Source organism: Carassius carassius, chromosome 9, assembly GCF_963082965.1.
Source record: "Carassius carassius chromosome 9, fCarCar2.1, whole genome shotgun sequence".
Taxonomy (NCBI): Eukaryota; Metazoa; Chordata; class Actinopteri; order Cypriniformes; family Cyprinidae; genus Carassius; species Carassius carassius.
This window is the reverse complement of record NC_081763.1, coordinates 31524542-31538351: the sequence shown is the minus strand read 5'-3', so window position 1 is coordinate 31538351 and position 13810 is coordinate 31524542. Positions and strand designations below refer to the sequence as shown.

The following is a 13810-nucleotide window of genomic DNA, read 5'->3' as shown; positions in this document are numbered from 1 at the left end:
TGAAGGGCCCAAAGTTCGGGGTGGGGATGCCAGAGCGCGCCCTTCAGCTGCGTGAGGAGATCTTTCCGCAGCGGTATTGGCCATGGGGCTGTACTGGACAGCTGCATCAGCTCGGAGAACCAAGTCCGGGCCCCGGTTCAGGATGCCAGGTACATGCGCTGCCTTTAGCGAGCGCAGATTGTAATGTGCCCATGTCAGAAGACGTTCGGTCAGGGTGTGCAAGGTTTCTGACCTGACACCACCCTGGCGATTTATGTAGGCCACCACTGACATGCTGTCTGATCTGACCAGAACGTGGTGGCCCTTTAAAAATGGGAGGAAAGCTTTCAGGGATAGTTCGACCGCTATCATCTCCAGAGAGTTTATGTGTAACAGTCGCTCCGGGCTCGACCAGAGGCCGGAGGCAGACCTGCCCTCGTACAGGGCGCCCCAACCGAGGTTGGATGCATCTGTCGAGACTACTTTCCATTTCGAGACAGTGCCCGTGCTTACGCCTAACTGATACCAGTTGGCTATTTTCCAAGGGGCCAGAGCTGTGATGCAGCCGTGACCCACCCTGATGCGCGCGCGGCCGGAAATCCAGGCGCGCGCTGGAACACGGTCTCTCAGCCAGCGCTGTAGTGGGCGCATGCGCAGCAGGCCCAGTTTGAGAACCGCAGAGGCTGATGCCATCAGACCTAGCATTTCCTGAAATCGTTTGAGCGGGTAAAGAGACCCGGCTTTGAACGACACGGCTAGATGCTGAATAGTGAGAGCGCGCTGTGACGTCAGACGCGCTGTACATGTCACAGAGTCTATGTCTATCCCCAAAAAGGAAATCCTCTGGCTGGGAGACAGAGCGCTCTTGACAGTGTTGATCGTGAGACCCAGGCATTCTAAATGGCTGAGGATCCAGGATCTGTGTGTCGTCAGTAGTTCCTCGGAATGGGCTAAAACTAGCCAGTCGTCGAGGTAGTTCAATACTCGCACTCCCCGCATTCTCAGGGGTGCGAGAGCGGCATCCATGCACCGTGTAAACGTACGGGGCGCTACGGAGAGGCCGAATGGAAGAACCATGTACTGATAAGTCTGCCCCTCGAAGGCGAATCTCAAGAATGGCCTGTGATGGGGTGCTATTTGAATGTGAAAGTAAGCGTCTTTCAGATCCACTGAGAAAAACCAATCCCTCGGGCGAATTTGCGCGAGTATTTGTTTGGTTGTTAACATCTTGAACGATCGCGTCATAAGCGCTTTGTTCAAACGTCTGAGATCTAGGATGGGTCTGAGACCGCCATCCTTTTTTGGTACGAGGAAGTAGCGGCTGTAAAAGCCTGACTCGCGCTGCGCAGGGGGGACAGTTTCTATCGCCCCTTTTGCAAGAAGGTTTATCAGTTCGGCGCGAAGGACGTGTGTCATTTCGCTTTTCACTTTCGTTTCGACCACGGCGCGAAAGCGTGGCGGTCTGCGAGCGAACTGGAGCGAGTAACCTCGTTTTTTTATATTCAAAACCCAATTTGATATGCCGGGGATGGCCTGCCATGCAGCGGCTCGTGCGGCTATGGGTTGAATGTGCTTCGGGCACTGGCCGCCTGTTATGAGGGGACCAGTAGCTCGAGTATGCTGTGCTTGTGACACTGTGGTGACAGCGCTTATTTGTAGGGTTGCGCACTGAGAAGTGGGCACGCGCGCTACATTTAGAGCACCTCCGGCGCGAGCGGGAAGGTGGGCATGAAAGGAGACCCGAGTGTGTCTTTGTGACACTTGGGGGAGTGTGTATACATGTAGGGGTGCGTACTGTGTAGTGGGCACACTGCCTACATAGAAAAAGCTCTTTTTGTGCTTTATTGAGGTCGCCGTGAAAATGGCGTTAGTGTGCAGGCGTGCGTGCATTGTAACAGGCTCGTTTACTGCAGTATAGACATCTCCAACCGCCTTTAGTGAGGGGATTGGAGGAAGCATGTGAGGTTTCTTGTGTGGTGGTCCGGCCGCAGCGGGACTTAACCACGGTCTTTTCAGCCCGAAGGTCAGGAGGGCTTCGGAGGCTCGGGGTTCAGCACAATCCTGGGCCGAGGTCCCCGTCTCTCTGGCGGTTTGCGGCTCGTAGAGCGAGAGCGGTGCTGGGTTTTGGTCGCTGGGCGAGACTGTAAGTCTGGCTGCGATGGCTTCGAGGTCTGAGGGGGCGGCGCATTTCTACGGCGTCCCGCAGCAGAGCTAGAGCGTTTCGTCAGGAAGTGTCTCATTGCCTGTGACGTTTTCTGAGCCTCAGTGAAGCGTTCAGCGAAACCCTTAACCGACTGGCCAAAGAGGCCGGAAGGCGAGATAGGAGAGTCAAGAAAGGCGGATTTGTCGGCGTCTTTCATCTCCGTGAGCGTGAGCCAGAGGTGTCGCTCTAAAACAGCGAGGCTTGCCATGCTTCGGCCGATCGCTTGTGCTGTGGTCTTTGTCGCACGCAGGGCTAGATCAGTAGCGCTGCGGAGATCTTTAAAGTCATAGGTATCTGGGGCAGACTCGTCCAGGTTACGGAGAAGTCTGGCCTGAAAAACCTGCAGCACAGCCATGGTGTGTAGAGCCGAAGCAGCTTGACCAGCGGAGGTGTAAGCTCGGCCAGCGAGAGCTGAGGTGGTGCGGCACGGCTTGGATGGATGCACAGGCTTCGACCGCCATCCTGCGGCTGAGGGCGGGCAGAGGTGTGCAGCAATAGCCTCCTCGAGAAGGGGGAGGCTCTTGTAACCGTGGTCTCGGGCGCCGTCGACAGAGGAGAGCGCTGACGAGACAGAAGTCTTCAAGCGTGCGGAGAATGGGGCTTTCCACGACTTCGTGAGTTCATCGTGAACTTCCGGGAAGAAGGGGGCGTTTCTTTGCGGAGGGGCCGAAGGGCGCCCCTGCAAGAACCATTCGTCCAGCCTGCTTTTAGCTGGCTCGTCTGGAGGAGACCAGTCGAGCTGAAGGTCGCTGACAGCCCTTGTAAGCACGCGAGTAAGCTCCGCGTCGATATCAGCGCGTTGTCCGGTGCAGCTGGGTGCTGTAGAGGGGGGGGGGGTCCGCAATGGAGCCCGACCATTCCTCACTACTGGACGCGGCGAGAGAAAGGCTGTCATGTCTGTCCTCTTCCGCCTCAGGCGCTCCGAAGGAGAAGGGGGCGCTGGTGAGCAGGGACTGGCGCTGCTCGTCCACGAAGAGGACAGGCGAAGGAGAGAGAGCGGGCGAGGCACGCGGGGAGTGTTCCGGCGTGAGCTCGCGTCTAGCAGTGTGCTCAGGCATTCTCTGATCGCGGCGTTTCTTACGCGGCACTTGAGAGAGAAGAGGCGGAGCGGGTGGAGCATCGTGGCTGGTTTGAGCTAATCGAGCCCGCAGGGTCGATATAGCCATATCGTCGCACTCAGGGCAGCCGCCCTTGGAGAGTGCGCTCTCAGCATGCTCGCGGCCCAGGCAGGAGACACAGATGATGTGGCGGTCCTCGCTGGGCAGAGGGCCTCGGCAGGAAGCGCAGGCCCGAGGCATTTGAAACAACGCCTCGAATTCTGGAGGAAAAAAGCGTGATGCAGCGGCAAACACACTAGCTTTGTAAAGGATATAGTCACGCCGGATGACGCAGCAGGAAGCGAGTGCTGAAGGCGGCGTCGAGATGAAGCACGAGCCGGCGTCCTCAGATCAGCGTTGCAGTGCTATCCCGCTGAGAGGCTTTTCGATGGCGTGTAGAGGCTTCTCCGGAGAAGACAGCGAAGTGCAGGTGAGCTCGCTGAAGGAGATGAAATCTGATCCCTATGGTGAAGCGGTGGCTTATATAGTTCCAGCCACGCCTATTTTGGCGCGCTCTGACGTCCAATGGGCGCGAAGCGCCCCCATTGGTTCGTTCCTCTCCGCCGCCTCACCATAGGTTGCTGCAGTTGCCGCAGCACAGCCAATAAGCGCGCGAGCCGCTTCGCTTGGGTCTGCTGTGCTGCAGCACTGCGTTTTACATTATTTAAAAATTAAGGATAATTTTTGGCTTCATATTCTCGAGAAAAGGGGACCTTTTCCCATAGCGTAAGCTAGCTTACGCAGTACGAGAGTACTCTCGAAAGGGAACCTGTTATAGCTAACCAAAAGGACAAAATTCTATTTTTATTTTTATAGAATAATAAAATGTCATTAGCATGCACTAGTGGTAAACAAAAAGAGCATAATGAGAGTCTCGGTCTTACTTCGACAGTTGTAGATACGTGTGCTGAAGAAAAAAAATTGGTGAAAGGGGATGGAATAAAAGTTTGAGGTAAGCATGGTTATGTTTTAGCGCCATGTCACATTTTTATTGGTTGGTCAGTAAACGTGAGTCATAAATGAAAACACACTCAGAATTTGGCCAGCAAACATGGGTCCAGCAAGGAAGCTCTTCAACATCCATTAGGGAGCACCATAGAAAAACAGCTTCTGGGTCCAAATGCAGGAGAAACTGCAGAAAAAATACAATACAGATACATATACAGCACAAGAGCTTGCATCAACCAAACCTTCAAACAAATAATTACAATTCAGCCAGGTAGAGTGGTGAGAGTGTGGTCTATAAATAGTCCGTGACAATGAGGAACAGCTGAAGGTGTAATGAGTGACAGGTGAGAGGAGTCTGGGTGGATGGAAGATGGCGACCTCTGGTGGTGAGAGGGAGAAATGCAGGGCCCAGACTCATGACAGATGTGTTGGCCTGTAGGCTATTTTATAATAATCAAAACATAATCCCTATGCTGACCTATTAGAGAAGACTGTATCAGTGCATCCTCTTAAAGTGACAAGTCTTTATATTAATCGAACAGCAACAACCAAGAAATCACTCGGTGCTCTTGATTAAAAAGAATAATCTTTAATTTATAGTCCAAAATGCAATGCTGTTGAACAAGAGAGAGTGGACAGTTCAGCTTTTGAGTCAGAGCAGGAACCTTCAGGTAAAGTTTAAGCTATAAGCAAAACTAAACATGCTGGCTATACTCTTAGAAAAATATGTGCTTTTATGATTTATAAGGTCATCAGTAAATTAATAAATACCTGCTATTGGATCTCTCTCTCTCCCTGTGTTTCACTGGTCGTGATCACAAGTAGTAGGACTGTGATCATTGGGACATACAGTTGATGGCTGCATAATTAATATGGATTATTGAAAGTCCTTATTTCGTGCAGAGTGAGAGAGAGAGTGATTAAAGGAAAGATGATAGAGACAGTGAATGCCTTGATACTTCTTGATACTTCATTTGATTATTTTGCCCATCCACAGTCTAAGGATTTTGATTTATTTTTTAAGTATAACCCAATTCAAACAACTGAAAGAGCCAAAGAGTTTAGCGGTGGACACATGAATTTGGTGGTGGTGACTGCAGTAACAGAGGTGGCCTGGGGTGCATGGAGTCAATTTCCCGGCCTGATTTACTGTCCCAGTCTGCCACTGACTTTAAGTAAGTTTTGAGAGAAGTTTCATTTTCTGGTGAGCTATGCCTTTTAGCCAAGTCCAGCGCCGACTGATTAGAATTACCAAACTGATTAGAATACCAAAACACGTGGATAATATAAAACTTCCTTTCCCTCCTTAACTGCCTGCCATACTCTCTAGCTTTCTGATTTTAGAATAAAACAAACCAACATTGGAAGCCTATTTCTGCCACACAAGAAAACAAAGCATGCCATAAAAGCCATAATTATAAAATAAGTTGAATTAATGACAGAAAAGGTTGAAATTATGAGATACTAATTCATAAATAATCAAACATTACTTTGTAAAAATTGTGACTTTTTGTCTTACAATGAGTAGGCCTTCACAATTGGATATGAGGTACCAAAAAAGTGGGCTCCATCAGTGTAAGAAACCAAAACCTGTTATTTTTTAATCCACATTCCTGGTGCAAGGAGAGTGTGGATTTTAGATGCACATACTGTAACACTGCAAGTTTATGCACATTCATGAACAGTAGTTTGTTTTCAAAGGCGTAGTGGTAATAAAAAGACCGTAACATTTTACAATTTATGATCTGTCACTTGGTTCAGCTAGGAATGATACCATGACACATTAATACAACTAAACTGGTAATAATTGTGACTATTTATCTCATAAATTAGTATTTTTTTCAATCAAATTTTACTTTCTCATAAATATCATATGATTTGATAACTTTGATTTAGTATGGCATAATTTAAATGTATTTATTTTTTCATAATTGTTTACTTTTTAAGGGGAAAAAAGCATACTTACAAAACTGTTACAAAAACTATTAAATCTAGTGCTAGTTACATAGTCAGAAAAGTTTTGACAACTTTTTCTCAGAATTTTGACTTTTTATTTCATAATTTTGACATTTATGTCCTAATTTAAACTTTTTATCTCATGTTGTCTCATCTCATAATGTTAACTCTTAATTTCATAAATATATATATTTTTTTATATCATATATGATTTACTAAAGCATTTTCTTATCTGGTGGAAATGTATATCCATTCTTGTTGAATGAATGAATAAATTAATTAATAAATAAAAGCAGAAAAGCTGTGTGAGTGATTTTTACACAAACAAGCACATGGATATTTGCTAAAAGTCTAAATATACATCCTCAAATGCATCCACTTTAGTCAATCAGCACCTCTGAAATTCATCATTATGCTGTAAAATTTTCTCTGCCTCACAAATATATCTTGCCTTTCGGGGTTTGAGCTCAGTGTGTGACATTTATTATAGCTTCCTGGCCAAGCTACCACTTATGTAATTTGTGCAATTTCGTGTAAGTCTTAAGAAAGTGTCTGCAAGGATCACTGATGAAACTGGGCTTTCAGAGTCTCACAGACACAAGAGACGTCATGGGGTTCAAATTGAACATTAGTGAAGAACATGCTGTCATAAAGCCTGCCAGTCACGAACCCCACATCAACCTGTTCATTACTGAAGAAAGAAACAGTTTTGAACTAAAACCTGACTGTCTAGTTATTAGAAGAACATTAGCATTTCACTATGTATAAGGCAACCAAAAATGTCCATGACTGTTTTTACAAAAAAGCACATTCTCAATACCAACCATACAACAGAATCAGATGCATTGTTTTAATTTGGTCTCGGACTACAGTTAATAAAGATCAAGCTTCTACCTTGAAAATACTGAAAACCATTCAGAATGGGCACAGATTAAAATAATTACATTCCTTTTGATCTTAACTGACATTGGAGCTATGTGAACTAATAAAAGAAAAGATAAAGCATTCCTCTTTAACCTCATTTGCTATAGGACTCTGCAGGTCTATATTGTGCACCTGGAATGCAGGAATACACACCCTTGTCAACCAGTAAAATATGCTTTTAAAATACACAAGCAATAGAGTTTTTTTAGTTTGGCGCACTGGGTCATTCATCCCGGCAGTAAAGATTTACAATTGAGCCATTTGACCCTTTCGAAAAAAAAAAGAATCACTGAAGAACTTGAGTACTTGAGAACAATGAGTAGACCTTCACAATTGGATATGAGGCACCAAAAAAGTGGGTACAGAAACCAAAATCTTTCTCTGTTATGTTTTAATTTTAATACAAATTGCAAAGAGAATGTGTATTTTAGATGCACATAACACTGCAAGTTTATGCACATTCATGAACAGTAGTGTGTTTTCAAAGGGGTAATAAAAAGACCGTAACATTTTACAATTTATGATCTGTCACTTGGTTCAGCTGGGAATGATACCATGACACACTAATACACTTCCATATATCAATAAGTTCACCATCAGGGGCAGATCCATGCATGACTAGAAGCGTAGGTCAGAAAAACAGAGACTTGTAAGTGCGTGTGACGTATAAAGTCCTCTGCTTTGGTCCTGTACGCGCGGACGACCAGCCAAACACATTTCAGCGCGCGCGCGCGCGAAGAGAGAGACACCTCTCCACCTGAACCCAGCTGCATTAGTCAACCCTTCATGAAGGAAAAAACTACAAGTGTATTTGGACATTTATTAGATGCTTAAAAACACATAGCTGTTTAAATAGTTGACCCAATTTGGATGTTTTAGTCATACAAAGTTGTGTTTTTCTCAAGGAGAAAAAAAGAGGATTGTTTGCTCACCGCAACATAACTCATTATAGTGAACCAGTTTAAACTGGAGGATGAAGATGATGTGCTGGCTCCTGATGTTGGATCTTAGACAGAGACATATCCAGTCATTCATCGCTGAAACGGAGGAGAGTCTGATCAGTTAGTGGAAGCGCTCCTGAAACCAGAGGACCATGCGCTGCTTTTGAGGTAGGACTGTACACATACTATAACTAAACAATGAGGGAACATATTCATAGTTTAATATTGTGGCTTCGCATGACATTGATGGTGGTCGTGTTATCAACATTGATTCCAGTCGAATTTTTCCTGAAAACTTTAGCTAATGCAACAGCATCATATAAGCTGCTTTTGTTTGGTGTATGACCATCTCAAACAAATGCCAGTAGTTAATTTAAATATTGTAAACATTCTGTTAATTTGCGCATAAACTCTGTGAATTACAGTGCCATTTCCATATATTATTATATAATTATATTATTCTATAATTAAATATTTTATTCGATTTAGGCTATATCTCCTAATAAAGAATTTCTGTAAGGAATTTCCATGGGTAATTTCTCGGGCGCATCGTCTACTGCAATAGAAGTTGTCATGGAATTATTATAAAGTTTCATATATATTTTATATTAATTTACTGTGATCAATAATGAATTTATGATAATCAAAACTATAATAAAGTGACAATCCTTGCCATATTTCTGTCGACGCAACGCCGAATACGCGCTTGATTCACTTCATGTCCAGTGAAAATTCGCACGCTGAATCATTTATAGTTATATGGAAGCGTTTGAAACCGTATACCTATAAACGAATTTGACCTTTTGAGAATTATTAGAAGTTCAGACCAAATTGCAAAAAGAGATCTGCTCACTGGAGATGATTGATAAGCTGAGCAAGAGAGAACACGGGCTCGTGATTAAATAAACTGTCTGTATAAATTACAGCTGTCATATAAGCTATAGAAATAGAAGATGGAAAATAAGTGGATGTGTCGTGCTTTTGTCACGGGCACGCACTTGTTTAATGAGAGCTCGTGGCGTAGAAGGCAAGTTAAATATTCACCGCAGCGGAGAAAATGCGACTGTTCATAAGAATCAGTGTCCACTGAACTGTTTGTACTCATAACACTGACATCGTTACCCTTTGTTTCGATTTATGGTTGGGCGCATTTCTGAGGGAGCGCTTTATTTGTGCAACACACTGTGTCGCTCTGCTCACTTTGCACGCCTCATAACCAGCGCGAGAACTTAAAGTCAAGGTCATGCAGAACACACAGAGTTTAAACAATGATTACATGCTTCATGAAACGACAATGCGATATGAAATGCATGTTTTTGAAACAATAAAATACCAGTTAATTGGGAGAAACGCCCTTTGAGTTTTAGTACTTAGTCTGGTATAAACTCTCTGAAAGGCAAGCTCTACACTAGCTATGCAGTCTTTAAATAAATAATAAATAAACTTTTTACCCCATAGAACCATTGAGGAACCTTTATTGTTAGGACTTAAAAAGCTGCTTGAGTCTCCGTCCTTATGTTTTATTTTATTTATAAAAGATAATGTTAGATGATGTCATTATTCTATAGATTTTTATCCTTCAGTATGTGCATAAGAATCAAGCATGCAAGTTTAATTTCATATTTTAAATGTCATGCTAATGAGATAAACCTCTATTTTGCATTCTCATTTTGTTCTTTTTAGCCCTTTGGTGACACAAAAATCAACGGTTCCTTGTCAAATCAGTGCCTGTATCCAAATATGGTGACCCAGGGGCCCATGTGCAACACCTCAATCCCAGACTATACAAACCAGTCCAATGAAACCACAGATTCTTCCCTTCAACTGAATGGGGACTCGATGTCCGAGGAGGACAGCACGAAGGTCCTGGCCGTAATCTACGTCGTGGTGTTCATCGTGGGTTTGACGGGAAACTCTCTGGCCATTTTCGTGGTCCTGCGCTACACCAAAATGAAGACGGTCACCAACATGTACATCTTAAACCTGGCAGTGGCCGACGAGCTGTACATCCTGGGACTTCCATTTCTCACCACCCACAACGTGCTCACCTACTGGCCCTTTGGCAACTTCCTCTGTCGTATTCTGATGTGGGCAGACTCCATCAGTCAATTTACCAGCACATTCTGTCTGACAGTAATGAGCATTGATCGCTATATGGCTGTGGTGCATCCCATCCGCAGCACGAGGTGGCGGCGACCCAGTGTTGCCAAGGTGATAAATAGCATGGTGTGGGCCCTGTCCTGTCTGCTGACACTGCCAGTCATCATTTACTGTGACGTTCAGCCGGAGCTCAACACCTGCAACCTGAGCTGGCCTGAACCGCGTGAATTGTGGTCAACCGCTTTCATCCTCTACACCGCCATACTGGGTTTCTTCTGCCCACTTCTAATCATCTGCCTGTGTTACCTGCTCATTGTAATCAAGGTAAAGTCTGCTGGTGTACGAGCAGGGCTCTCCCAACGCCGTAGGTCTGAGAAGAAAGTGACAAGAATGGTGGTGATCATCGTGGTGGTGTTTGCCCTGTGCTGGCTGCCGTTTTTCTTTCTTAACATCTTCAACCTGATCAGCACTCTCCCAGAGAACGGCCTCGTCTCCGGCATCTACTTTCTCACCGTCATCCTGACCTACGTCAACAGCTGCGCCAATCCGCTGCTCTACGGGTTTCTGTCAGACAACTTCAAGAGGAGCTTCAAGCAAGTGCTGTGCATCCACAGGGTCAACGGGGTCAGCGAAGTTCACCCTGTTCACGCCCGACTCAGCAGGTCCCAGCAGAATGAGCCCTTCTTCTCTCCAAGAAGCTCTGATTTCAACGAAAATGTCCAGAGCGGTCATGTAAGGGCCTTTCATTCTATATATTTTCATTACCAGGTTTATGAATCACGAATATTTCGGATAAAAAAAAAAATTAAAAGCAAACAAAACGATACGTCACTCATTCACAGTTATTGTGGCTGCGGTGTGTCATGTGACAAGTATTGCGAGATATAAATTGTGAGATATAAACTCGCAATTGTAAGAAATAAAGCCAGAAACTAGAGGTTTGTTTTTCAGAATTTGGACTTTAAATCTCACAGTTGTGAATTATAAAGCAGAATTGTGAGATATAAACTCGCAATTGTAAGAAAATAGACTTTCCCCCCACATTTAGAATTGGACTTCATAACTCTCAGTTCATGTCTCAATTCTGAGAAAACAAGTCAGAATTGCAAGACATAAACTCAGACTTGCAAATTTATATCCCCCGATTCTGAAAACAGTCAGAGTTGCGAGTTGTAAACTCTAACAATATACACACCAACAATTACTATCTTAAAAAAAAATAATAATTGAGGGGGACAATAGCAAGTGCACAGAGCCCAGACGCCACTGTAAACCAACATTTATTCATTTTATCAGTTATTAATGAGAGCACTATGACTAAAGAGGGAAGGATGATCATCAGTTATGGTCATAAATGTCAGGCTTATCAGAACAAACAGCAGAGAACATCAGCAGTAGAACATCACTAAATCTTCTCGATTCAAACAGGTCTGACTCATCACACCTTAGTCATCAGATTATGAAACATTATCCTCGAAGAAGCGATACAGAACCATAAACACAAAACAACCAGGTGCATGTTCTTTTCTCAGGCTGCACCAAACACTCCAAACATTCTGATTAGTGTACAGTTAGAAGGCTGGGAAACATGGAAGCTCGAGTCTGTGAATGTTGGTGATTGTTAGGGCCTTAATAAACAACATTTCTTAGAAATGGTCAGTACTGCATACCGAAGGCATGTTGATTTCACCTGGTTGTTCTGTACATATATGCACATTAAAAGCAGATAAGAAGACAATTGAATACTTCTATTAAATCTGAACTGTTTTCGAAGAATAACATTTGTAGAATAGTTGCTATAAGGTTAAAGGCTTTATTCTTTCTGTTGTTTTTGCTTTCTGAAATCCTACACCTATACCTTTTCCTTTTCAGTCCACTGGTTTGGAGGCCGAGGCCAGTGCCAAAACAGAAATCCACCAACTTGGACCAGAAGTGAGCAGCCAGTCCATATAAAAGTTGACAGTTGGATGGATTTAATTTTAATTTTTTACCTTTTTGTTCTGTTTGAGTCAGTTGTCCAATTAAGTAAATACGATTGGACTTGTGGTCAAAATATACGGCTTTATAAAAAGTTCTTCTTGTCTATGCCTAGATCAAACACTCTCTGGAGCAGATAGACAATACATTTTCATATAAATATCAATCTGTGATGAGAAGATATCAGTGATGTTATATATATGACTGTAACTATGTATTATAATGGCAAATGGCTCATCATATTGTTCAGCATGACTGAACGAACCTGGGAAACTGTTCATCCATGACCTTTGAACCAATCTGGAGAGAGGAAGTGGTTTCTGCCGTTACATTTTGATTTATCAGTGGTCGCTTGGTGGTGGTTCTGACTATTTTCACTCTCGAACAAGCTCTCATGGTGGATTTCTGGATTTCAAAGTGTGTGATACACAAATTCCCAGACTTACATTTCACAAGGGATTTGGTGGAAATTCCAAACAGCCGATTTATTAAAGGCAGAATGTCTTATGATGGATGAAGAAGTAGTTGCAGCTGAAGCAATGGTCAAAACATCCTGAGAGCAGGAAGGAGCTGCACAGGCAGAAATCAACATGTTTTTTTAGTCGAGGTGGATATAATGTACCTGTATTATGCTACCTTTGTCTTTATGTTGTTTGTATCATTCCTAATAAACCTGAACTACAGGATTACAATACGTTACAGATCAAAACACGGGAGTCTTGTGATATTACTGTAGTTAAAGAGATGCATGTTATTTGATTTATGTATACAGTAAACAATACTGTAAAGTTAATTGCTTTAAATAGAGGTTCAGGCAAAATGGTAGGATAGGGTAAGTACATAAACAGAGCTAACCTTACAAGGATAAAAAAGAAACAAACACCTAAATCTTTCTTGGTTTAAACAATAACATCTCATGACTTGTTTGAGCTGGGTTTTTTTTTAATCATGGACAAACTTTTTTATTCTTGACTCACCTCAACATCATCTGATTCTATATTTGTGTCCAGAACTAAAAGGTCAGACTTTTCCATACTTAATTGGCTTTAGATTTACAGAGACTGTACTCATTAATAGACACTTGTGTATATGGGTCACTTTAGCCAATTTTCAACTATAGCCCCTGGCAGGTACAGTGAAAAACAAAGAGGCACGCAGAGGGGAGAATACTCGAAACAAGATCAATATACAGACAGAGTGTTACATGGACAAGACAGACAAATGATGTTTCTTTATCAGAACAAATTTGGAGTAATTCAGCATCAACATCAGTGAATGGGTGCCGTCAGTCCAAACAGCTGATAAAAACATCACAATTAATCCACATCTCTCCAGTCCATCAATTAACATCTTGCAAAGTGAAAAGTTGCATGTTTGAAAAAATTAATAAATACATGATTTTAAATTTAAGCAATCGCTTCTGGCCAAAATATGAGTCTATAAATCCATAATAATGATTCCTCCAGTGAAAAAGTCTATCTCTTGTTTTCTCTCACAACAAATTTTGTTCAGAACTGTTTTGGACTGTTTCTGCATGTAAAAAGTGCTTGATCTGTGAATATTCATCTCCTGATTTAGATGAAGGGAGACAACTTTTTCAATGAAGAAACAAATATTACAGATAATGTTAAAACGCCTTAATGATGGATTCGTTTTTTCACTGCAGACGATCCATTGGTGAGCAA

The 13810-nt window shown here is 43.3% G+C and overlaps 1 protein-coding gene across 1 annotated transcript; it reads left to right on the top strand.

Annotated features, from left to right (window-relative positions):
* Nucleotides 1–7837: 7837 nt before the first annotated feature.
* Nucleotides 7838–12850, top strand: LOC132148685 (somatostatin receptor type 5-like). The gene is made up of 3 exons (XM_059557385.1): nucleotides 7838–8216; nucleotides 9732–10880; nucleotides 12021–12850. Exons 2-3 carry the CDS (start codon nucleotides 9789–9791, stop codon nucleotides 12099–12101), a joined length of 1173 nt encoding a protein of 390 aa, XP_059413368.1. The 5' UTR covers nucleotides 7838–8216; nucleotides 9732–9788; the 3' UTR covers nucleotides 12102–12850.
* Nucleotides 12851–13810: the final 960 nt, after the last annotated feature.

Coding starts and splice junctions, on each gene's coding strand:
- LOC132148685 (XM_059557385.1), top strand. CDS start 9,789: ATGGTGACCCAGGGGCCCATGTGCAACACCTCAATCCCAGACTATACA. Junction 10,881..12,020: donor AAAATGTCCAGAGCGGTCAT/GTAAGGGCCTTT, acceptor TTTCCTTTTCAG/TCCACTGGTTTGGAGGCCGA.